Raw genomic sequence first — 27,894 nt, forward strand, 5'->3', positions numbered from 1 at the left:
GTACGTAACATTACATCTAACTGGAAATAAGAACGTCGAAACGCAAGAGAAAACAGCTGAAAACGAAACAGACTACCCCACTACGGAGTGGATAACTTCAAATGCGTTTATCTCAAAAAGTCATTTTCACACGTTATGCTCTTTTTACCAGAGCTCGTCACATATACTGAAAATCTTTTCGATATGTAAACTATTGTCGATCCAACGAGACAAGTCAGTAGAAAGAACTAAAACATTCACGTGCTAAGCTGAGCTATTAGCTGGCAACTGTCTGTCTCACACAGACCTGGGCGCTTCTGAAAAGATATTATTTGAAATAATATTTCAAATAACACATTACTTTATTTCATAATTATTTCCATGCCTGTGATCCCGTCTGAAATAAAATTATTTCAAATATTATTTCTAATAACATGTTATTTTATTTTCTAATCATTTGAACTAATTCTTAGATATAATTGTGAAATTGTTCTTTGAAATTATATCAGGTGACTAGGTCTGGGTTTAGTTTATTGACAGTTTTCTGAAGAGTAACACCCCTTTTTTCATCTTTCACACCAGTGGAACGATTATTTTCTTTCACGACAATATTAGATAATTGCTGTAAAGATTTCTTAAAATATAATCTTTTTGTTACATATCTTAATTCTATTTCTTTTGCCAAATTTGAAATACAAAAATAACAAAATAATTCATTGTTTGAAATTACTATTATTTCAAATGAATCGATAACATTTTTATTTTCAAATAACAGTATTAAAAACAAAATTCTGAAATGAATTATTTCAAATAGTTATTTCTTATTTTCATTTCAAATAAAATTCGTCCAGGTCTGGCCCCACCTAAATGGTCATCACCTTCCTTTGTTTATATATAGTTATTGACTCGACTCGTTGGATGAGGTACAAAATTCTTGATTGACGTTCTACATTAATCAAATATAAATTTCAATCAGTGAGTGATAATGTTTTTGATTTCAAAGGTCGTTCCTCCTTCGTGAAAAAGCATCGTTCAGCCTACCCAGGTTCGCTTGATGAATTCAGCAGCCCGTTCGCCGATCATGATGGCAGGAGCGTTCGTGTTGCCGGACACGACCCTGGGCATGATGCTGGTGTCGGCCACTCGTACGCCTCTTACGCCCCTAACCCTCAGCTGATTATCCACAACGGCCAAAGGATCGTCTGACGGTCCCATTTTGCACGAACCAGCCTGATGATTTTCTGGCGCTGTGTCGTGCTTCATGGCACATTCCCAATAAGCGTCGCAGCCGAACTTCAGGTGTTCGCAATTCTTGACCGGGGTACGGTCCAATTGGAATCCATATCTATCAAGGAAGATAATGCTTGTTTTTACTAGGGACAATGATATTAAAACAAAAAAAGACTACGTAACGACAAAGTTGGTAATGATAATAATCGTAATCAGTTTACGAGTAATGATGCTAACACTGGTCAACATGATTTTAGTCACAGAAAAATTTCATCTATAATCTATATCACGTGCAACTTCATCAGGAGTTATATGGAACAGAATTCGAAAATCGCGTTCGATTTTTCAGAAACTCTTGCAACAAGTAGACGAAAGTGATTCTTTCCTACAAAGTGTTTTATTTACGGATGAGGCGACGTTTACTAACCATGAGGATGTTAATCTAAAAAACCATCCATTATTGGTCACAAAGCAATCCTCGCTGGATTAGAGAGGTTGATCACCAACGACAAAGGAGTGTCAATGTATGCTGTAGTATACTCAATGATGAGATATTTAGACCATATTTCATTCATGGACAATAACAGGACGAAAATACGCAAGTTTTCTTACGGAGATATGACCAGGTCTGTTACAAGATGTATCATTACATATCCGCCTATCAATCTGGTTCTAGCATGATGGTTGTCCTGCACATTATGCCAAAGAATCACGATAAGCATTGCAGAGACAATTTCCGAATCGATGGATCGGTCGCGGTGAAGAGTTTCTGTGGCCACCACGTTTACCGGATCTTACACTACTAGACTTTTTCTTGTGGGGAACTTTAAAAGATAAAGTGTACTTTAACCCGCCAACGGCACAAGAAAATATGAAACACAGAATTCAAGAAGCGTGTGATATACTTATTTCAGGAACAATTAACAATGCTGTTTCTTCATTAAGACTTAAAGCAATAAAAAACTACGGGTTTTATTAGAAACAATAATTTTAATGAAATAATTCATGAACATTTATTAATTATTTTTAAAAAGTAATCCATTTTTATCATTTTAGGCTTTTATCATTATGAGTTTTTAAGATTCTTAAAATGTTCCTGAAAAACCGGAGGGATGTATGGTAGTAAACACATAATATCTTTATGTTTTTCTTCCGTTACTGGTCTAGTGGTGGTGTATAATGGAAGTAATTTAATATTTCCGTATATTTTTGGTCTTCCTCTTTTAGGTGAAAGATCCAAAACGTGGAATTTAGAATCATCTAAAGAAGTTTTATAGAATATCTTATAAGGTTCATTTTTCAAGAATCTCATCCATTGAATTTGCAGCCAAGAGACAGATTCGCCCGCGGTATTTTTTACTCTTCTTGTCGTTGACTCTTCTAGTGGTTTCGTTGAAATAAAATCCGGCTGCGACATTCGTTTTACCGAAAATGTATTTCTTCTTCTACACTTTTCTATCAATTCATAATAATGCTCAGGGTTGTATAAGTAATTTGCTTTTTTTATTTTCATTTCTATCAACCCAAAATCACGGTCATTCGGTAGAAAGGAATGACCAGATACCAAAAATTTGTGGTTATGTTCATATAATTTCTTTAAATTTTTGACTTAGACCACTTTCATAATTAACACTAAATGAATTCCATATAATGTTGAAATTACAACCACTATCTAATGGTTCATTTTTGACGATATCGTAAAAATTACATTGAATTAATTTAGTTTAAAATAATGTGGTGTGAAATAACTGATGAAATCATTTTTTTTAAATTTTGACTTAGACCACTTTCATAATTATGGGCACATATGTAGTTCGAATTGTAAGATTTTTAGTAAGGGATCGTTGGTATTTTTGTTTGTCTGTTACTGTATGTAGAGAGAGAATGATCGTACCTGCTGAGAGCATCGGTCTCCGCCAACTTGATGCTGAATTTAATACCCTCAAGGAGGCCGGCCACGTCTTCTGGATGGTTCAGGTATTTCGGATAAATCATTGGCTTCGATAAGGGATCGTTGTCCCGCAGACGAATATAACCGCGACTTTTCGGATGTAAATATGTAGGAATTATGTAGATCGTGCGATTCGCACCCTTTGACTCGCCGACCATGCCGGTTTCCGCGCAGTCCGCCAAATAACCGCCAAAAATCAGTTGGATATCTGGATGGTCCTCCTTTGGATTCGCATATTTTGTGTTCACCATGGCGGTCACTTCAGATATGCCTGTTAAATAGGGAGAAAGGCGACTTCGTAAAATATTTTTCTTACGAAAAATAGATGGACAGATGGGAGAAATTTTAAAAATGATTAAAAATTCAATTTAGCGTAAGATTTGATTTTTTCCAAATTACACTGCTGTCACGTGATGGGATCCCCGTGCGTCAAACACAGATGCCATTGTTAATTTTTATATTTACTGCGTCTTCGACGGGCGAAACGCGTGTTCTTAATAAAAGATTATTTTTGTTACACATACGTGTCATTTTACTTTCATTTCGTTCAAATTCCATCTACGCGCTCGCAAGTAAAATACGCCGGCCTACATTAGAGTGTGAATTGATTACCCTCGTAGCGATTTCATATGAAATCTATTATAATGAACGCAGGTTATCGATATGGTAAAATATACATTGAAATACAATTGAATCTCGATTGTGTGAACTAACAGGCTGAAAAAATGTCGAATAAAAACAGTGAAAAAGTTTATTCGAATTTTTAACGGATGCTTTCTTTTAAATAGCAAAATATGTTACATTTACATACTTCATTGTATTTCGTAAAAATCTAATTACATCTGATACATAACATTGTAATTTTTCAGTCTCCAATTAAGTCAAACATTACGTGATCTAGAAATATATCCTGTCATGTATGTACACTTCTAATGTGGGAAATCGAAGGAACAGATAAAATAAAAACTAGCTCCCGCGAGCAACTGCGTATTCGGAACTATTTGCTTCATTTATCGAATACTTTAAAAAGCACTTTATTTTGTGAATGTTCGAGATTTATGAGTTACCTACACAAGGAAAGGGAATAAATAATTCCAGTTGAAAGAATGTTACTTATTTTTGGTAAATTTGTTAACTAAGGGTAACATAAAAATGTAAATCATTTAAATTCAAACAAATTCGAAGAATCGATTGCTATGATTAAAATTCGTTTCTAAAGTTTTAATAATTTCCTGTTAACTACAGACATTACGTTTTTAATAAAATGACCATTGTAAAAAGTACTTTTATAATAATATTGGTAAATTTTTATAAAAAAATGTTATTTATAATTATGTACTACAGACTCCTCTCGATTATCGTTTCGCTTGTTCTATACGATTATTGTCGAGGCGTTGTCCAAGCGCATATTTTGATGCCTCTCCGCCTAAAAAAACTAATTTACGAGGGTCTGAAGCATTTCTTTCTATATGATTAATTTAGACTGCGGATTTTTATGCACGTAAAATATGCACAAAGCTTATGGAACTTATACTCGAAAAACATGCGAATATGAACGAAAAATATGCGTATGCACACGGAAATCTTCAATGTAGATGTAGCACATGTAAGATTCTCTGAACTGGTTTAATGCATATGCTTTCTGCCTACAATATGCAAAACATATCTAATATGCAAAGTAGTAAAAGTATATCGAAATATCCTTTTGCATAAAAATCTGCAGTCTGAATGATTCTTGTCCCGACGCGGACCCGAGTTCGTGACGACAATTGAGAGGAATCGGTATGGTGTATTGATAAATTATTGACTTATCCGTCTAGATTTGTTAAAATAAAATTCGTAATCGAGTATAATAATCGAAGTGATGTATTCAAAATCCATGACGCCTAGATGTGAGAAAACTAGTGAACACATTTTCCGTTGTATCTTGAACTGAAAGTGTCCTGTTTTGCAGGCAATTATCCAGGTGATGTTACGAAAAGTTGTACATAAACTCCGTATATGAAACACACGGTGAGAAGAAATCTCGTAATAATTTTAATAAGATGGAATCTAGCAACATTGCGGTTTATCGTTGTTATCAGTAATATCAGGAACCATATTATGAGTACAGGTAGATTGATTAAGAGAAAGATGCTAGACAAAGCCTGTGTGAAAATGACGCGTGGAAAATTAAAATTGTTCAAACTGCAGTAATCTTACATCTTTCCTCAAAATTTATACATATTCAATAAATTATGAAACATTGTATGAATGGAATAGTGTAATAAGGAAGTCGATGTCTCTTGATCCAAGAATTGAGTACACAGTCCCAATAATCTGGGTGATGATGATAAATAGAAATCTAAAATTATTCACAGTACAGTAATCTACTTCTTCACAAAAGCTGCATATGTATATTTAAGAAATTCAGAAACATTGTATTAGTGAAATAATGCAACGAGGAACTCGAAGTCTCTCGTTCCAAGAATTGAGTTTATATTCTTAATAAATTAGAAGTATATGGAATTATTAAAAAAAAAAGGAATATGGATGAATGGAAACCTAAAATTATTGGAAGTACAATACTGCTATATCTCTTCCTAAAATCTCCAAGTATTTAATTAATTCAGAAACACTGCACGGTGAAATTATTGCAACAATGAACTCCTTCCATCCAAGAATTGCGGTTAAATACCGAATAATTCCCGGTCGGTTTGGGTTTCACTTAACGATCGACTGATATCCTTCTAAACGGATCATTTAGAGTCTCCGTCCGTGGAAACTTCACAGCGTAATTAAAGTCCCGATTATGGTTTTTCGGAGCATGTCGTGCACCTCGCATGAGATTTCAGCGCTGAAAAACATGAACCGAGGAACGCTGCGAACGCGGTGACGGTTGTTGCGAGAGGCAACAAATGCCGGAACCAACGACTAATGGAGTTACGAATTAAACGCTAATCGGCTGAATTCTGTAGCGAGCCGTACACTTCTTATTGGTCTCGCGGGAGATAGATCGTGGAGATAGATTAGATCCGTCGATCAAATGGCGGTTGACAGACCGTAAAACTCAACTGGCCCTCCGAATAGGGAATCTTCGATTTCGATTCGATTCTTTTGGTTTAAAGATCGATCTTTTGAATCGATTTTTCTGAGGATCAATTCTTTACTCTGAAAATCGAGAACCAATTTTTCTGTCTTCAATTTTTTTTTTTAAATTTACGACCTGATCGTGTAATTATGTGTGTGTACAGTAATGTCTCAAAGAGAACGTAGAGGGGACATATAGTCTCTTTCGGGACATCCTCCTGAACGTTCCTTTTTCCGGACGTACATATGACGTTTTCGTGCTATTTGGGATATATACATATATAAAACTAGATTAATTACTAATAATTACATTAACATATTATGTGTTCATATAGTATGCTAATGTAATTATTATATACGCTTTTTTATGATTCGATTCAGAATTGATCCGAGAATTGATTATTTAAATGGAATCGAATGTCCCTACCCCGAATGGTTCGGTGGGTTGGACCAACAGAGGGAGCACCGGGAAATCCTCTGACAAATCGGCACCCAGTTGCATCATCGTTGATCGGTGAACATGAACCAGATCATTGTGCAATACGCTTTCACTGGATAACAGGTAACACGCCACTCTGAATCAATCGTTTTGGATGCAACTCGTTCGACTGAACGGGTTCGTCCTGGTTGTGTCTTTCCTATCGTTCCTTCCCGAATACGGCTTGAAGTTGATACAGCTTTATAGGCGTAGCTAGATTATTATATAATATTACTTTAAATGGATGTTAGATTTATGTTTACATACAAACTACTAGTTAATACAATTTTTTTGGGGGGGAGGGGCAATTGACTTTTTTCCCTTTACGGTAGGGTAAAAGCCACTTTTTTCGTTCAGAGGAGAGGGGATGAGGACTAAGTGCCCCTCACTGCCTTTCTGGCTACGCCTATGTACTGCTTTGCGATGTTTCGGGTTGTTTAGAGTACTTAGAGAGTGATTTGGCGTGTCCCTTTTAGGGCCAATCTAGACGAACGGTTTGTGGCAGTTTGCTGCATCATTTTACCAGATCAGAAAAATATTTCCGATGATTTTTGCAATGGGATAATGTGTCTTAGATGGCATTAGTTTATTCAACAGTATGCAGAATATGCTTGGTAAAACACCTATCTCAAGTTCACTGTTTTAAAAATTTTAACGTTATCGAGTTCTGTTGCTCAGTAAGAACTACTTTTTTTTACTATGCACTTTGTTATGGTAAGTTTAGTGTCTTTGTATTTTATAACCATGAACATGAAAAGTTATAAACACTTTTTTGAACTGTAGAATTCCATCAAACAGTCTTTACCCTATTCCCAAAAACAACGGAGATATTTTAGATGCCACGAATAAACGGACCAGCCTGTAGCTAGCTTTCGAAATATATGTTTGAAACTAACGAATTTATAAACAAAAGTAGAGGTTCAGAATGTTACCAAAAATTTGTACTTCAATTAAACATATTAAATAATAATAAATACAAATAAACATGTATGCTTCTGGTCAATTAATACAAAAACTTTGCAATATACATAGTCTGTGTCGTTTCTTAAAGTGTCAGTATTGAGTCTTCTACTCTGTACTAATTATGGTCATCGTTTTGTGAGCGATTCTACTCCTCTGATGTATAAACGAAATAACAGGAAAGAAAGTAACTGAAAATACGTAATATATTCCGAGACATTCGGGCAATTAATAATTCCGTCACATTTCTGATAATTAGACTACGAATGTTTATGAGTTCATAGCATAAATTTAAAACATATTAAAATAAACGTTTCTGATAGATCCTTTATCGTGGTGGAGCCCCTTAGTACAGAATATAATGTTCTATCCACTTTTAAATTCTACGCATTATCATTCGAAATTGTGAATTTGCATAAATTTCTGCCGGTCTACCGACAATAAAGTCTTTTTAGTAGCGGTGAAAAGATCGTTTACCTGTGCCGGACATCAGGCCATCCCTGAAGAGAAGGTACTCCATCGCAGTAGCCCAGTTGAGGGGAGTGGTGTCGGTGTCGTTGATGGTGAAGGTCAGCGTGTAGGCGACATGATTGTGAAGATTTCTGCCGACGCCGGGCAGATCGAGAACAACCGGTACACCAACCGCGTGTAAATCTTCCCGCGGCCCGACGCCGCTGTTCAGAAGTATTTGCGGCGAATTTACAGCACCTTAAATCAAAATCGTTGACGATATGTAAATGATCACACCTGAGAAAGCCTTCGTTCGTGTCACTGAACTTTCAATGGTAATAAAGGAACGTGACAGAGGATTTTTAAAATACAATGTTGACGTTCGATCATATGACACAAGTACACGCTGTCTTCCTTATTTAAAATGTGAAATCTAATAGATTATAGTTTTTCCAAACTTTTTAAAATATCTGGAGCTCCATATGCTTCTCATTTTTTCGTTAAAAAAAGAAGTGCTTGAAAAAAATAAAAAAATTGAAATGGAAGTGGAATATGAAGTCACGGAGGGATTGTTGTATGATGTAGGAATAGCTAATTAAAGGTAAAAAGTTTGAACAGTGCTCTAGACACATATGATTAACTCGAGAATGAAAAAAAAAACTTGCAATGCGTGTTTCCCAAAACGTCAAGATAAAAAGTGTAATTACTTTGGATCACTCGTGGATAACTTTGGATCACTCATTTTTTTTATGGACAAATTTAATTTGACTAAAATTTAGTACATGCCCAAGATCGCCGGGTTGTTTTTTTGGATTAAATATAGGTTAGATAGGTAAGGCCATAGCTATTAAAATACACATATTAGAAGTATACTGTTTGTTTTTTGACTTAAGATAATCATGTGTTCTGATGGCGCCCGTCAAGACCTACAACGTCTACAGTAGTATAATGAGTGCTATATATATAAAGTAAAAATTGATAAAATTTAAACAATACAATATTTTTTATTCTTCAAGTATGTAATTCTAAAGATTAAAACGGCTTTTTACCGTATGCAGTTCTATTGTTTTCTGTGTAAATCCATGAATATTACGTACTTATCGAATATGTTGACCGAAGATCACCTTTAATAGATAACGAAACAACTAATATATTTTCGCTTTGTCATGGTAATATAAAAGATAACTACACCTGATTTAGTATCATTCAAAAGAGAAACGAATCTTTACAAGAAAGCAGCACTGACTCTATTATGAAATCGGTACACTTTTTGGACAAAATGTCACTGACCATAAATTGAACAAAGGTCCAATTGACAATGGCTGAATTGGTTTCAACACGGGGGGGGGGGGATATTTACCCATAGTATAAAAATCTAAAGCGTGGACAACCTTGGGCCTGATGTTTCTCGTATTATAACTGCCCCCCCTCTCCTCCCTTCGAGAGCCATTAGCACTCATTAACCGACCGTCCTCTGAAGTGTCCGTCTCGAAGTGTCCTCTTCCGTTACGATCTTTGCTGATTTTTGTCATTTGAAGGACATGCAATTTCTATCGTCTCTGCGAGAATAGCCGGTTGATTGTTGCCATTAAAGCGAAACTGGTTATTTAGACGTTGGAGAACTAATTACTATTGAAATAGAGAATTTCCGAATATGCGTGTCCAAGGACATCCATAATTACGATACTCAATGCGTAATCAATGATATTGGTTTCCACATTTTCTAAGGTGCAGTAGTGTCTCTCGTATCCGAACAAATCGTTATACGAATATCTTAATATTCGAAAGTACCTACCACTGTTCAAACATTCTACTATTCGAATATTCTGTTATCCGAACAAAGTGCCTCCCAGCAACAGGTGCCATCTGCTGTTACAAGTATGTAATGCTTACATACAATGTACATTTTCTTCTGTTCGATCGAATTCGGTTCAAAATTCGATAGAATCTTACGGTTTAAACATTTCTGTAATTTAATAGCCGAAAGGATATTGGATCCGCAAATAAACGTTAGTATGAAAAATGTTATTGATCTATTATCCGAACACTCATGTCTCTCTATTAGTTCGGATACGAGAATCTTTACTGTACTACAAATATCATTACTAGACTATAGATGTTTATACAAATTATCGATTCTAGACACTCATTTATAATCATGAAAATTACATAGATATTCATTACCCGGAGTAAATATCTTATTGTGCTAATAGTTACATGTAAGTATTATTAAATTTGATTAATGCCTTTATTTTGCTGTATTTTGCTGTGTATTAACCTATATTACCCAAATTAATGTTTACTGTTCAAACAGTTTTTATTTGTTCATACTGTTTACTGTTGACGAGTTAAACACATGAAACTAAAATTTTGAATCTTGTAGGTTTTAGTTTCTTCGAAACAGGTGTCTGACTCGAAGATTACACTGGGCCGTAGGAAAACATTTTCATTTACTCAATAATGGAAAAACTGGTACGTGATATCAAAGTTAGATAGCGTTAACTAGACCACCCGGACCGCCTGAAAATGATTTGTACCTCAGGTTTTTTTCGATATCTTAAAAATTTTCTTTTTTATAGATGTTTCTGTGTAAAACTTTTTAGCCAAAATCATTTTCTTTTTATTTGAAATGTTCATCATTTTTACACACATAAATACTTTTACAAACTCCTACGTACTTTGCTAACAAATGTCATTTAAAACTTAACGTCCACTTTAAATAACGGCAATATTCAGAGTGGACATAGTTATTGCCCCACCCTGTATATTATATACCATTTTTTTTTCACTTTTTTCTTTTTGTATTTATTTATGGTGGAAATACTTGAATTTCTCCAGTAAAACATGGAGATTTACTTCACATTAGTGAAACTACGGGTCCTTGCTGACAAACGTTAGATATTAATTGGTGACAGAATTTGACGCACTTTTAAAGGGCGTATTGCGTCGATATAACACTGGCCGTTAAAGGGTTAATGAAAAAGCATATCAATCGATTAAATTGATGTGGTTATTTCAATTACTGCAGCATAGTGTTATTATCAAACTTATAGTGACAATCATTGTCAAAATTATGATTACATATTAGTATGAACGTAATTACCTCCACTTATGACGACTTCCTTAGCCACAGAAACCCGATGAACCTTATCGTCGTGTACGAATTCCACGCCGACCGCCCTTTTGTTGTTGTCGAAAAGAATTCTGGTGGCCGTCGAGTTCAGCATAATGTCGAAATTCGGTCGATTTCTAGCTGGCCGAAGAAACGCTCGAGCGGTCGAAAGACGGGATCCATTTCTAGATGTTGTCTGAGCTATGGCGAATCCGGTATGAGTTCGTCCGTTTAGATCGACGGTTCCGTATCCTATAAACAATGATAAAAACACGCACCGATTTGTTATTCCAGGAATCATATTTCTTTTAAAATAGATCGAAGTGAATGGATTTTACTTCTTATGAATTCTTTTGAAATGGAAATCTTTCCTTTAATGGTAATTAAAAAGAATTCAGTTAACGTCTGCAATTCACTTGCAATTAACGAAAAAACTCATGTTTAATACGCCCCACGCGGCTTGAACGGGAAGTCTTCAAAAAACGGTCTGGCAGGGAACGTGTTAATACATAGTGCTCCGCAATGAGTTGTACAGGGGTCTCGTGATTATTGTCCCGAACTCGGGTCCGCGCTAGGACAATAATCGTGGACTACGCGAAACGCTTCTGACCCTTGTGAATACGTTTTTTGCCCGAAGCTCGAGCCACGGCAACTCGCCTTTGTAGTATTCCCAACATAGAAAAGGACAAGTGATTGGAAAACAAAGAGAAAGCTTCTGTTTCCACTCGACTCGACTGCGTGGCTCGCATGCGACGCTCTCGCCGATCAATGGTTACATCAGAGCTGCATAACTTCTGTTCCCGGAGTCGGTGCCCCACTCCGGGGGTACCCCCACTACTCGGCTCAAGCTGCCTCGTCCGCTACGTACTGAGCGTCGCATGCTACAGGCCTGCGGCCCGTACAGGGTGAGGTCTTATCGCTGGCGGTGTGGTGGGAAGACCTCTCTCCGTACGGGCCGCAAACCTGTAGCATGCGACGCTCAGTACGTAGCGGACGAGGCAGCTTGAGCCTCGTACTGGGGGTACCCCCGGAGTGGGGCACCGACTGCGGAAACAGAAGTTACTGTCCTCTCTTTCTAGTGCCGACTTCTCGTTCCAGACCGATCTAGAAACGATAAGACATGCACGTGATGCAGCGATACGAAGATTGCAACTTTGCATTGACGCAAATGGTCACCACTTCGAGCATCTCCTGTAACGTAAGAAAGTTTATTTTACTATCACATTTGACGTTGCATGACCTTCAATGACAGCTCGCTGAAGTCGTCTCAACACCGGCTATCACATCGCGATAAAAAAAAGAGAGTTGAAAATAGAGTTGACCTTGAAATCTTCTCTATGCCTTCACTCACGCAGAAAATGTGTGTGTCACAATATGCCCCCCTCTATACCGTGTAAGTTTTGTATATAACATTTTTTCATATTATTACAAATAACGGCAATATTCAAAGTGGACATAGTTATTGCCCCACCCTGTATAACTGTGATGAAAGCAAAGAAGTGTCAAATGGCAACAAATGAAAAATAGCATCAATGGTTTCAAAACGTTAAAATGTTCTTGTGAATCATTTATACGTCATGTAATATACGCAAAAATACAACAAAATATTTCTTTGGTAATTTTTAAATAATTAGGGAATGAAAGGGTTAAACGACATGTTGAAGTATCAGCTTTCAGAATATTCACATATTTTATTAGTTAGGGGCAGTGTTTTGCATTGAAAAGCACAAGAGAACCATTTACTTCAGAAATTCGAGATTACTTTGTGACCAATCCAATATTTATGAATTGTAACCGAATTTGTCCAGTTACAGATCGCAACATGGCGGGTTATATTCATTCGTAGCCGAATAATGTTCCCCGGTTGCACAATTCGACAGTGACGAAAAACCATCGGCGAAAATAGTGTTGCAATTAATGGCCGTGAGACATGCTGACGTAACAATTCTTTCGATGAACGTCGAAACAGTTCATTAGGACCTACAAGAGCAATACCAAGGAAATAAAGACGAAACAAGTTCTTCGTTAACGCGTAATACATAACTGGTTTTCTCTGATTCGCTTAAGTAGATCGTGGTTCTGTTACTATTTCCCTTGGATCAGTTTTTTTTTCAAGCCTGTTAATCGCTTCGTCTCGACAATGATAATTGCATCACGTTAGAGCGGAAGAAAAGGTAAAAATGTCTAAACTTATTTAGTTATATATGTATTGAACAATATTAGGTCGTTGTACAAGAAATGAGCGATTTTACTGACAGGTATATTTGATGTTACTTTTGTGAGAGAAAGTTATTAGCATAGCTTCGTTCTTTATTTAAAAATGACACAGTATACTCCACACGTTTGAAGATACTATCTAACATAACAATAAAGTCAATTATGTTACAGACTAAAGTTAATTAAGGTAGGGTAATAAGTTAATAGGTAAGTTAATTAATTCAGTTAAATCCAGTTATTTCCTCCACGTGAATTAAAATAATAATAATAATATTAATTTAATGAACATTTAAGTCAAATTCACAAATAACTTTTGGAAAGATGTATATACGTTTCTGTTAAAAAATACAGAAAACAAAGATGACAATTAAAACTTTCTTCGAAGAGTTATCTTCAAATAAAAACTTGAAAGTCATACTTGTATTTCAATGAAAAACGTGTATAGAGTTCATTTAATCTTACTTTTTCTAATAAAACTCGTATAACGATCAATATAGTATCAAATGGCAGTAATAAAATGATCATTTCGGGTACAACAATCTAATATTAATTTAGAAATATTATTTTCATACACCTAATATTCCTGGAAGAACATTATATCATACAAGAATCTTTAAATATGCTTTTCTCTTTGTAGTATTACAGCGAATGAGCTTTTTCGGAAAGATCAGTTATATCAAAATTGTAACTCTTTCCAATTTAATGTCATTGTCACAAAAATCGTGAAACATGATTTTCTCTTTTTATATTTTTTGTTAACAATTATTTGAAAATAACAAATCTAACAAAGTTCTCTTTAAGATATATATCTACGTTTATGGATTCGGTCTGGGTTAGGTGTCGTTTGATTGAAAAATAACAAAATGGCGACGCTTTGAAGTAAAAAGTTAATTTTTTTGTAAGAAAATGGCCGTTTATTTATGCGTGAGTCAGTTAAAAATTAAAATATCGAAAAAGTTATACATCTGACGATAGAAAATTTTGATTTTTTGTAGTATTCCACTGTTAAAGTTTTGTTTCAGAAACCTACTTATAGGAAAACACGTACACCGACCAGATGTACACGCTATGGCGTACTCTCGTCCGCCATATTTATTTTCAAAGAAACATTGTAAAAACATTTGTACGTACTACTCATACACGGTTCAGTCTTTGTTGGTAAATTTTGATCGAAAAAACTGCTTTTGTTATTTAGAAATAACATAAGAAAAATGCGACATTTTTTTAATACCTTATACCCATGCTATAATAACAAATACACAATGTGCAATAATAAGTAGTGGTATCGAAACCAATGATTGTTGATGTAATTTTTTCTGTTCATGAAAAATAAATACATAATCTTTATTTACCAAGTTCCTTTCCAGCCTTAAGAAGATCGTAACTTAAAGGTGGGTGATACGGAAACTGTGTAACCGTTAGAGGTCCACCAACACCATGATAACCATAATCCATAGTGTTAGCTTGAAGATTATCCTCGCTCCTGATGAAATATGGAAGGACATCTTGATAAGACCATCCCACGTTGCCAAGCCTGGCCCAGTCATCGTAATCCTTTCGCGAACCTCTCATGTATGTCATTCCATTCATGACGCTGGTGCCACCTAATACCTGATTAAATCCAAAGGATTACAATTATACAGTTATTCGACATAACTGATTATTTGGATTTATTGAGTATACCAATGACCAATTCAATATAATTCTTCATTAATATAATATTATAATTTAAATCAGGACTACTTTTCAGCGTTTTTATTGGTAAATGTACATACTGTATGAAGATTCGAGAGTGATTATCAATACTCTTAACACTAAAACTACCAAACCTGGCAAATAACGGTCTACACATTTCTTATTTTGCACTTGCCGAAATCATAAAGGTGCTTTTGTCAAAATCAATGTTGATCTTTAATTTCTTCTACATTTTAGATTATACTACCTACATTATTCTAAATTATATTATATTTTATATACATATAATACAATTTAGTTTAGTGTACATTCGACACGCTAGCACAGGTACTTAATTTCTTCAGACATAAATGCTGAATTTGTAAAAAAAAACAGTAAACATATATGTACATGATGTATGTACATATTACATTTGTAATTTATCACTTTCTAATGATTCGTCCACGATGCAATGAAAATAGTAAGTCTATGGTTGGTATGTACTTTGCTTCCAAGTACTAGATTCTTCTACTATACAACAATACTTTCGAAAATTCTAATCAAATCGATTTTATTGTGTGTAATGGTTGATATGTCTTAATGTGCTAATTTGTGGCGATGTAAGATGAGATCAATGACAAGATTGTTACAGAAAGCAAGCAGCTGCAGACTTCTCGAGGCCAAAAATGATTATAACTTGTGAATATGTTCTTTAGCCTTTGTTATACATTTTCCATACGAAATTACACGAATACTCTTTGTAAAGTCACGTTCGAAAATTTTGATCGTCGAAGCAACTTATATGACAGTCAGATTTGTGCAATTTACCATGTTTAGTTCCATAAGTTTAGGTCTTGTTAAACACTGTTATTAAACGATAAATTGATTGTTAATTATATACTTTTCCTCTTGGCCAGTAGCATCTTCGATCATTCTTATTTAGACATGCTCCGTCCTCGCTCTCCGTAGTATATTGCCAATCAATATTAGACCCGATGAAATTGAAGAAAAACGATGGTATTTGGGTTCCAGTCGGTTCATCCAAGCCAGCTTCCAGCAATAACACAGAGAATCGCGGTTCCTCCGATAATCTTGCAGCCACTGTAGCGCCAGCGCTGCCACCTCCAATTACCACGAAGTCGTACCTAAACATAAATATTCAGAGTTTTAAAAACATACTGTCATAAGTATGTAAATTTCGTTTACCCCGTTCATTCCCAGATTACTTAACAATTCCGAAATAAATATTATTTCATATTTTTGTTTATACATATTGCATGACATATAAGTTAATCACAAGAACACTTTAACATTTTGAAAGCGTTCAATGCCGTTTTTCATTCGTCGCCATTTGATAACTTTTTTTACTTTTATCACAGTTATATAAATACATAATAATACTTATCAGTTTTTCTTAACTTCTAAAAGAAATATTTGAAAGAAATTAAGGCTATATAAGTATTTACTGTACTTTTAACAATGCTCAACACTGAATTCTAATGAATGAAAGAAACTGCGGACAGTAATGTCGTACTTTACCGTTGACTTCTGAAATGCATATTAAAGTTTGTGTCATGCTATTTACAGTGGCTCATAAATGTGTTCACGGTAGACTGTCATGTTTATTTAACCAAATTACATATGAAACCGAAAATTTTACTTTAAAATTCAGAAAAGGTTATTATGCAAAGAAGGATAGTACAATTCCAGGTAACGCGAACAAATAAATAAGAATCTTATACAAAAATTTTACATTTGTTCTTTCGAAAGTATATGAACAAATCTGTGAGTCATTGTATATAAGACTAGAAGAAAATATTATATACTCATACGTATGAAAAATATACGACACTGATATGTATTATTTCGTAATTTATAGTTTGTAACCATATGGCTACAGTGGAAACGAAAGACATTAAATTTGGTTGACATTTAAAAATTTAATGTCAAACTGAATTTTATTTTAAATATTTTCAATAAGCTAGTATGAAAATAAATTTAAAACACGTGCCAGTACCCATATTAGTATATTATTATACAATTATAAGAATGAGTAAGTCATGTTTTTGAATATCTCCCATATGTTTGAATATCTCATAGATACTCGGGTAATTTTTGTAAACCCGGGTATCTCACGAATACCAGGGTACCCGGGTATCTTATAAAGTCACAGCTCTAGTTCAACCACTCATTTCTCGACTAGGAAATTATTTACTGAAATAATTATTCTGACGTAAATGTTTTCACATATTTCAAAGTATTTATAAATATAAGTATGTATAACGAAATAAATATATTAATCACGTTTTATTCTTATTTTTAACCAAATGAAACTGCCGGAGAGAGATAGAATGAAATTCTATTTATTTTTATTTTCGTAAATTAGACTACGTATACAAATTTGAATTTTCATAAATATCAGCACTGTACTCTTTACATTTGTGTTTTATGTTTATAAAGTATCGCTCGTGTAGGAGACTTTCTATGAGTTTCAGTTCTTTAACCTCTGCGAGTCAGTTCGATTAATTATAAATTTGAATGCCATTGGAAATGAAGTAACTTGAAGGCCTGACTGCTACCTAAACCGTAAGGAAACTTGTTTCGCTTGTTGTGCTAGTGGAACGAGTTTCGAATTACTCATGCAAATTTACAGCTTTATTTTACTCGTTTCGCTAACTGTAGAAGTTCTTTTCCTCTTCTACAAAGGCTTCTACAACATTTTCGCGATCGTTCTTCCAATACAGTTTGTAGGTATGATATAATTTGGACAGTACAATTTTAGATGTTTTCTCTTTTATTTAAGTATGTATAAATGTTATGTTTATATTTTATATAGTATACTGATCGATACCAGGTCAAAAATACGAGGTCACATGATTTCTTTCATCTACCATAGTAGAAGTAACTACTAATTTGTATCAATGTATTAGAGATATTTCGTTGATATTATTATTAAAGGGAATGGTACCTGAATTTAAACGAAGCTAAATAAATAAAATACATTTTTCTTGTGAAAGGTTTTCTTTTTGGTAAAATTGTTATAATATTATTATGTTTGAATATTAATAGTATAAATGTGGATTTCATCGAAATTGTTTTTCTGTTTGAAATTTAATCATCTATACTACTTTAAATGCCAATCAACAATTAACCCGCTAACTCCAATTTATTCACTACAATGGACGCTTGATTTATCACTTTAGTGACAGTGTTTGAAACATTGCTTCATTCTTTAAATGCCATCCAAACATTAGAAAAACGGTGTGAGTACGACTACTAGTTCGTTACTTAGCGTGAGCCAACATATTGGTCACAAAAAGAATTTTAAGAAGTGCATTAAATAATCCCTAAATGACTATTGGCTCTGGATTTTATGAACAAAATTTTTATTTCAGATACCAAAAAGATACAGTAAGAAGGTTAATACTGATTAAAAAAGAGCAATTGGTACATATTATTTTGTTCAGGAAAAGGACAATACATAGTGGACGAGAGCAACTTGGTAATGTCAAAAGAATAAAGATCCATATGAATAGATATACATTTTTCCTAATTTCTAGTTATAATAATAAAATATTTAAACAGAATAATAACTACTAATGGTAAGATTGATGTTTCAGAATATGTAAGAGATTAAAATTTATTGTAAAGCGTTATGGATCAATGTAAATGAAAAAAAGAAAGAAGGAAATTATTTATGTCTTAACCTAATATTTGTATCGGAAATTATAGCTTATATTTTATTTAGTATACTGATCGATACCAAGCCAAAAATATGAGGTCACATGATTCTCGTTAAAACTTATTATAGGAAGAACTCATAAATATTAATTCTGTTATAATTTACCTGTATCAATCGTTATTCAATATTATCATCTTAAATACTTCAGTACGCATGATTAATAGTGATAATGACAGTGGCAACTTGAAGAAAGGAAAACCATTTTGGCTGAAGAATGTAATTCTGTGCCAACGAAACAGGTTTTCATAATCAAGTTAGGTACCGGTTCGATATTCGTATTTTCCGTGTGTTATTCTCGCCACTGCCAATAAACGATAGAATTTATATCTTCGTACGAAAAATAGAATCATCTTTCGATAGTTATTGGAATTTCATTTGAAGCGTGAGCTTGTTAGAAATTAGTTTTTTCACGAGGCTTGTATTGTGTTGGGGCAAAGCACTATCCTAAAGAATAGTTTATAAACTTTGTGTTTCATGATCGATTCGACAGCGAGTGAAGGCGATGAACAGCTGAATATTAAGTAAGAGGATAAGCTAAGTGTGTGAAAAAGTGAAAGTATGTAAAAACAAGTAAAACGGCGACAAGTGATTTCACAAAAGTCATGTACATAAAAATGTCACTACATATTATCATGATGAAAGAATGATCGCGTACAGTGACTGTGACGCAATGATAGTTGTGAAAGTGAAAATAAATTTATTTGGAAATATGACTTTTCGAAACTTCTACTTTTAGGTTTTGAACAATGTCATTGTGAATATTATTCACTAACAAACTGTTTTTCGTGAAAATGCATTTTCTTTCTGCGATTTTAGCAGTAAATTGTTCACAATTGTAGCGTGCTTTACAATTATTATGGCCCTTTGTCCAAAAATTAAAAAAAATTAAAAAATTGTAAATAGTTTTTATGTTTATGACTGTATTGTATCTAGTTAGGAATCATGTAGTCGTTTCAATGATGAAGTTGTGAAATTGCAAAACCACTTTGTCAATTGATGTAGAATAACTTTGTACTGACTTCATCCACAAACTATATGCCATTTATATATATTTGTCGATCTTTTAAAATACATACTGAGAAGCTAAGGTAATTAAATAGTGAGAAATACATAAATTCATGTATTTAGATAACCATTCTCATTGCCTTTCTTCTTTCCTTATCGTTCCTTTCAGTCGCATCGACTTCTCGAGCATTAGCCACATAGGTACCTACAGAGGTGGTACAATTCTAGATTAAGTTAGATTTTCTGGTATAGATCAGAGTTTTTGAGGAATTTGATTGTGTTTTCTCTGTGGTCCCTGGCTGTTACGTTTACCTTTGATGGAGTTTACCTTTCTATTACGCTACAAATACAGCAGAAACAATTTTGCATATTTTCTAATTATAGCAGAAATAATCGTAACCTTAACCTGTTTAAGCGGCCGTTTATCAGCGTCCAACCTAACAGTAACACGTTCCGCAAATATGAAACATTGTTAGTCACATATACAGGGTGTCTCAGCTAACTTGATCATCTCGAATATTGACGTGACGGTACACTTTATGAAAATTTTGAGGCATAAAACTTAAATGGAATCAATAGACACATCTTATAAGGTGCGTGGTTTTTTTGTGGGTGGAGGCATTTTAGAAATTTCAAAGTCCCTTTGATTTTTTTTAACGGAATGACCTAGTTTTTGTACCATAGACCGATAGAATATCAAAGTCTGAGTAAAAATGTGTTGACCTTCATACGTCCTAAATCTAATAGTTAACGAGATATTTACAAAATAATTTTTAATACGTACTTACTATCTACATAGAAGCTATAACCAACTGGTGGGGGCGCCACAAATGTACAGGTTTTCCGCCATCTTGGAATTTACAAAAAGCGCGGGAAAAATGGGACATTTTGTGGCGCCCCCACCACCTTGGTGGCGAAAATTGGAACTAATTCTAAAACTTTTTTTTAGCAGCACCAACTGGTGGCGCCTTTGCGAACTATCGTTCTAAGTTCTGGAATTAGTTCCAATTTTCGCCACCAAAGTAGTGGGGGCGTCACTAAATGTCCCATAAATTCCCAAATTTTTTCGGCACATTTCTGAATCCAAGATGGCGGAAAAATTTGGGAATTTATGGGAAAATATGAGATAGTCGTAGTGATAGACTTAATAAACAACATATGTACCACTTAACTGTTTTTCATTGAATAAATCTGATGAAAATACACAATTTACAATAGTATTTGAATAAATTTCACAACAATTGCCTTAAATATTACTTACATATATACGAGTTTACAATATATTTGTAACAATATGTGCATAAATTCAGTAAAACATGGCTTACATATTATTCAGACTTATAACAATAAAAATAATTCCCTTTTCTGTAACTTGTAAATCTTCCGTACGATATTCAAAGCTTCATATGGAATAGTTTCATACATTTGTCGTCGAAATTTTCATTCTTGGGTACATACGATAGATGTCGGACTCCTGTGGAGGGGTTGCGAAGCAGGAGACATCACGAGTCACGAGTCGTGATTCACGACATATTTGTGTGTGAAGAAATAGATACGTGCTCTCATTCACACATTTCACCCACCACTGCCATATGCCCGCATGCTGCACTGCACGTTGTTGCCCGCTAGTGAGTTTGGCGGGCGCTGAGTTGCCCATCACTGGTGTATAGGGTGGTCTGGTCAGCTTTTGACGGGAAAACAACTAAATCGTGTGGTATTTGACAAAATGTGACTTGAGCAGCTATCTTGTGTGCTTCATCAGCGTCTGTCACAATCGCACAATTTTTAAAATTCTAATTCTTTCAACGTATGGTGTTTATTGGTGTTTCTAAGGACCAGACCACCCTATAGGGAAGTCTACCCGTGAGTACTATACCCGTGAAAACTTCATTTGTGCAATTATCGAGGCAGAAGTTGGATTCTATGAAATCGAATGTCTCTCTCGTGCATCGCGTATACATACACGGTTCCCGTTGTTGTGTAAGCGCACGGACACAGCTCACGGCCCACTGAGTCTTCCCTCTTAATCCTGTGATTGCCGCGGCGGTCTTGATCGCTAGCAATTATTAACAAACCGACTCCACCGTTAACAGATTTTGATTTGACTTGACTGAATCGCGCACTGTGAATACCCTCATTGAATTGAGTGTGAGCGATATTGACCGATACCTGAATTCACGTGATCTGACTGTACCGTGACGCTAGTATGAATCCAGCACAAACTTCAATACAGCAATTTCAATACAGTGATTATTTTGTAAATATCTCGTTACCTATTAAGTTTTGGACGTATGAAGATCAACACATTTTTACTAAGAATTTGATACTCTATCGGTCTACGGTACAAACAATAGGTCATTCCGTTAAAAAAATCAAGGTGACCTTGATATCTCTGAAATGCCTTCACTCACAAAAAAAGCACGTAAATACCTTATAAGATGTGTTCCTTGATGCCATTTAAATTCCACGCCTCAAAATTTGCATAAAGTGTACCGTTAAGTTATTGTTTGAGGTGATCAAGTTAGTTGAAACACCCTGTATATTCATGCTACACTTATATTACGATATTGGAACGCCAGACGGAACATTAACCTCGAACAGCGTAACAGTAAATTATTATTGAACGCTATTTTCAGGCAGTTTCATTGCGGCCCGGTGAGTAATGAAATTTCATGCTACTCAAGGATTCACGCCCCATTGGCTTTGATAGACTTTCAATCCCCTTCGATTATCATTCCCTATCATTCTCACTTTTCTCGAGTCGCGGCAACGATCTAAAACTATGTACGTATAGATACTGCGAGGCTGCCTCGCGAGGCGTGTCTCGCAAAGTGTATACGTGCTTCGCATTGAGGCTGCCTTGCGGTGAGTCAACGATTGTCGGTTTTTTGACCGAATCGAAGGTGCCTCGCAGTTCGTTCCTTGCTTCGTTTGCACGCATATTGTTACGTGATACTCACAAGAAGTATAAGACCAGTAGAACACGGTCGATGTTCGAACATCCCGCTGACGTATGAGTTAAAACCTTAATTTTAATTGTATACCCTCTATACCAGGGTTTCCCAAACTGTGTTCCGCTGAACCTGAATAGGTGTTCCGCGACAATTTGGAAAGGTTTTATCATCAAAGTCATTAAGTGCTTTATTTATTTATATTTTTATGTTTATATTATATTATAGTTTTATATTTAAAAATAATTACTGAATAAATAATGTGTTTTAATGACATTTTTGTTTACTTTTTACTAGTAGGAATTACCCAACTTAAAAAATAAGCTAAGTGTTCCGTTAAAATTTCCGGGTTTGCGAAGTGTTCCATTGCAGTAAATGTTTGGGAAACCCTGCTCTATACCGTTCAGCAATCACGATCTTTTGCAATAAGTTTTCCTAATCCTATATTTTCTATAGTTAATAACAGCAACTAATATTCTTTGGCAGAACTCCGCTTTATATTTAATTTCCTACAATACACGCGTTCATTTCCATTAAATATTCTACTTTTTTAATCTTCTCGACAACCGTTGTATACAATAAGCAAAGGTTCTAACATTTCTTACTTCTGGAATGATGGTTGATATCGCTTGCTTTGACACACGGAAAAGATACTGCATACTCGTAAAGGAGTCTTCGGTAGTTAAAAATCTGAATGTAATAGCCACTTCTTCTTTGACGTTAATCGCTTGTCTCCTGTATCCTGTACGTATCATTGCTTCACACTTTTCAATCAATTAATGCAATTAAATATTCGAGATCAGTCATTGCCACGCGGGTAAAATTTTATACGGTATCTTCAATTGATTCAAACGCCCTTGAAATCACAAATTTAAGCAGAAATATTGATTTAGTTGGATTATCCTTACTAATTTAACTTGAAATCACAATGGATCTGGCATTCATCTATTTCCATGTTGCAGTCAGTTTTTCTATAATTCTCTGAACCACCATCGTCGTCTTCGTCTCTGTGTCTTTTTATTTTTCAAAGTTCTGTAAATCACCATCAAGGCGAACGTTGCAGCAGCAGATGTCATGGTTCCCTCGCAGTAACTGCTGGCTCACTCTGCCTCGCTTGCTTGTCCCACGTAGGTTACTTAGTCTACATATTTATGTAAGATGCGAGGCAACCGATCGAGACAGCTGTCGGTTGAGGCCGCCTCGCGAGGAAATTTCGCAGTGTTTATAGTCTATACATACATAGCTTAATACGCTCAAGGGGTTGGAAGGGGGCGCCAGTTGCTTAAGTCCCCATCCGGTATACATAAGTGCGAATGCGGATGCATCGGCTAGATGTGATGCAACGTGAGAGAAGCATTGGAACAATTGCGACCCGGTCTATTACACGTGGATACACGTACGCAACAATTTCACGGATAGCCGTGCATGGATGCTCACTTCCGAGAGAAACAGAGAGGAATACAGGACTCCAGAGTTTCTACGACATTACGTGAACCGTGTCAGTGACAATTAAGACTGTCTTTCGTTCCGGCGTCGTTCAACGGGTCCTCCAGGAAGTTTATTGGTCCGCTGCGAACATTTTTCCGGTCTCCTCGCCACGCTCTACTTGTTTTATCGAGCGCAATACACAGGTTCCTTATATGTAAATGTTTCTTTTTTTCTTTCTATTTTAAGGTTTCCTGTACAGTACAAACCCTCCGTTTCCGCGAGTTTATGCCATCCTCTTCCTGTGTTGGTGCGTCTATGTTATCCTAGCTTTGCGTTTGAATAGAGTGTTTGGTCTTTTCACCTTATCTTGTTATTTCTATGTCTAAGAGTTTGAAATTGGAGCTAGGTGAAATGTTTGCGATACGCGGGGAATACTAAATAGATCGTTTTGTGTTGGAACCTGTGTAAAATTGCGAAAACAGTGTTTTATTTAGATTCAGTTTGTGGAGTCGAAGTAGTACAAAGACTGTTTCGTGTAGGAAATATATTTTCCTAGACTTTCTGAGTTTTTGCGTTAAGATAGCATTCTTTTGTTTACGTTATTCTTACTGTTAAGAGATATTTCAAGTAATGTAAAATTCAAATATTCTATTTTGTGCTGCAACTTATTCAAACAAAAATATTTTGTTCACCGAATTTTCGTTTAAAAATATTTCTTCCTTAAACTTTACATAACTCTGTTTTGAAACTCGAACATTCCGTACATTTACGATTTCGATATTCTAATTTTTTCTTGGAAACTGTAATATTGTTATGACATCTTATTATTAGTCAAAGTCAATTGTAGGTTCTATTTTGGTTTAACATTGAAATTTGTATAATATCCATTACACGCCACAACATTGAAGAAAACCATTTTAACGAAGATTAGCTTTAGTTATTTATTAACTTAGGTATTCATATATATGTTAAACATTTTATTTATGTTTAGTTTAAGTAACGTCGTTTTATGTAGAAGCAATTTCTGTGGTAAATGTAAATTGTAAGCGTAAATTCGAAACTCATTTTGAACAGAAAATTACTTTTAAACTGGTCAGTGTTGCAGAAGTTAATACAATATAGTCGAACGAAATTGAAAATTTTCGAGGTTTGAGAAATATCTGCGAAAAAGAAGACGTTAAAATCTAGTTTGCAATGTATTGATATTATAAATATTACACATCATCTGTAGTTTACGGGTAAAAGTATAGCGTAAGAAAAAATAATGTCTTTATTCGCGTGTCGAGTTACAAACACTTAAATTGCGGACATAATTTGCATTAATCTCGAAACCGCGAACTTAATTAACACTTTCACTACGCCTCATTCTGGCAGGAATGTGATCACGTAATAAGGGATAAAGATAAAATAAGAATGGCATCCTACATCAGATTCTTATGTTACGCTATTCAGTTTATTATTAGGCTTATTAGTATAATATATTGTACTGTTTTCTTAATAAAATGATAATAATGCTTTATATATATTTCCACCTTTTCCGTGTTAAAAATGGCCTAGGATATTGGGGAACAGTAACGGATACCACAAAGGGACCACGTGCTTTTAATTTTCTTGGAAATTGGTAGTGACAGAATTTAATTAAAGCAACGGTATATTCATAAATGGAGTACGTTCATTTTGATGCTAAAGTGTAAAATTATAAAAATTAGAATGCTTCGATTTTTTAAAATTTTGCATAGTCGTTGAGCGTACAAAAATTGTCTGCGTTTATTTTTTTATGGCTGTAGTATCGTATAAAAAAAAATTGTTGTGAAATTGTAGATTCTACAGGAATATACTGTTTCTTGTAAGACGATCTTTCCTTTAAATTTTACATTCAACTTTTTGAACTCTTAGTACATGCAATTAATTTTGGAACACAGATACAATTTTGTGGGTGGTAATTACTGGGACTATCACGATTATTCTACTACAGTACAATAGTTGAGAATTATTAATTTTAACTATTTTGTGCTGTGAGCCTCGAGGGTCTTCTCCATTCTATCCGGATGAAGGTTAATAAAGCTTAAAGTGAAGAAAGGAAATATCCACCTGTCGTTTTCCTCTTTTGTTTGTCAGCCACAGGAGGATATGATAAACGTAAACTAAATACATGAAGAACTAACGATTAAACAGATTATACGATGTTAGATTACTTGCGGCGAGGTCGTTTTTCTATCTCATTTGAAACGCTAATCTTATCTTAAACTTGTCGAATCTACACGTTCGACTTATTTGCACGACGTTCGTCTGTCTTTGTTTCAGTCTCGTTAAAAGTTGAACGGTCTTTCCGCTATCAACGATCCGATCTCACCGAAGGACGCGATTACTCTGTCATTTCGATCGACCGTGAACTGTATCGGAGGCTTAACGTGAGCTTGACCTTGAATTGATTTTACCTGGAGTTGACGGTGTTGGGTGGCACAGGTCTGTTGCAAGGATCTTCGAGGTCGCATTGGCTGCGTAGGAACACTTCCAGGAGACCCATAAACAGCATAAAAGATGGACCGCCGCACGTCGAGGCGAGAGTCGGTCCAGTTGAAGCAGTCAATGGACAGTTGCAGCTCATCTGTGAACAACAAGTTTAACTAGCTACTAGGCGAACACCTTGAAGGACTCGCATATAGGGAACGGGTAGTCACGAGGTAAAGTTATTTATGGTTTATTTCATGTATTATTAATTTATAAGATATTGAAATTTTTTTACCAACTATTTTTGCACAATTGAAATCACAGATCAAAGGGAAAATACATAGTCGCCAGTCAGAAATTAAGGGGTTAATTTTTTTAAAGGGGTGAGCTTATTTATAGATTGTGTAGGGAAATGTCAATTGTTCGTTGTTGCAGTAGTAGGAGTATTATAGCCTAAGCGAGAAGTTTGTACAGTGCGAATTTAGTCTTATGTAAGTATAAGGGCATTTTTATGGCAAGTTTAATACAAATTCCTAACCGAAATAAAACGCTGCTATAAGGTCACATAAAATATTTCGTGTTGGTAAATATTGTAATGGACGACCTTATGTCTCAGCAACAAGAACAACAGAAGTGACTAAATAACATAGTTAGTACGAGCAAAAATCTAATGTTATTAAGTTCGGTATTGACTTGAGCAGTTTTGAAAATTTACATTAGAATCTTTTTGTTTATTATGTTATTCGTTCAGAGTTTTTATTTCATTTATTCATTTCATTACTTTTATATACATGTATATAAAAGTATAGTTATATTTGCATGTACTTTGTAGGCAACAAATATATATACACATTAAACTTTTCTATATTTACTATAAAAACAATACAAAAATTCAATGACCCATTTATTCCCACTACCTGACCCAAATCTCCCCCCATAAGGGAGGCATGGGCCAAATAACTAGTTTTAGAACTATTATATTTTTAAAGATTCCTGTGGAATAATAAAATGAAATCATGACGGAACATCAATGGCAAGACCTTACTAATTATAATTCTTCAGACTTAAAGCGCCTTTCTCTTTCATTTTAATCACTATTACAAGTTAATTGAAAATTGACCCAAACCTATCGACTCTTCCCTACATCTACAGGTGGTGTAAAATACACGGACGAAACATTATTTGTTAATGTCAAAG

The 27,894-nt window shown here is 34.8% G+C and overlaps 1 protein-coding gene across 1 annotated transcript; it reads right to left on the reverse strand.

Moving 5' to 3' along the window:
* Positions 1-1,011: 1,011 nt before the first annotated feature.
* Positions 1,012-27,490, reverse strand: LOC107188770 (glucose dehydrogenase [FAD, quinone]). Its single transcript, XM_015577126.1, has 8 exons — positions 27,479-27,490; positions 26,685-26,854; positions 16,022-16,265; positions 14,799-15,057; positions 11,221-11,481; positions 8,145-8,375; positions 3,104-3,431; positions 1,012-1,324 (listed from the first exon to the last, which is right to left on the reverse strand). The coding sequence occupies exons 1-8, from the start codon at positions 27,488-27,490 to the stop codon at positions 1,012-1,014; spliced, it is 1,818 nt and encodes a 605-aa protein (XP_015432612.1).
* Positions 27,491-27,894: the final 404 nt, after the last annotated feature.

Source organism: Dufourea novaeangliae, unplaced genomic scaffold, assembly GCF_001272555.1.
Source record: "Dufourea novaeangliae isolate 0120121106 unplaced genomic scaffold, ASM127255v1 scaffold108, whole genome shotgun sequence".
In the NCBI taxonomy this organism is placed as follows: Eukaryota; Metazoa; Arthropoda; class Insecta; order Hymenoptera; family Halictidae; genus Dufourea; species Dufourea novaeangliae.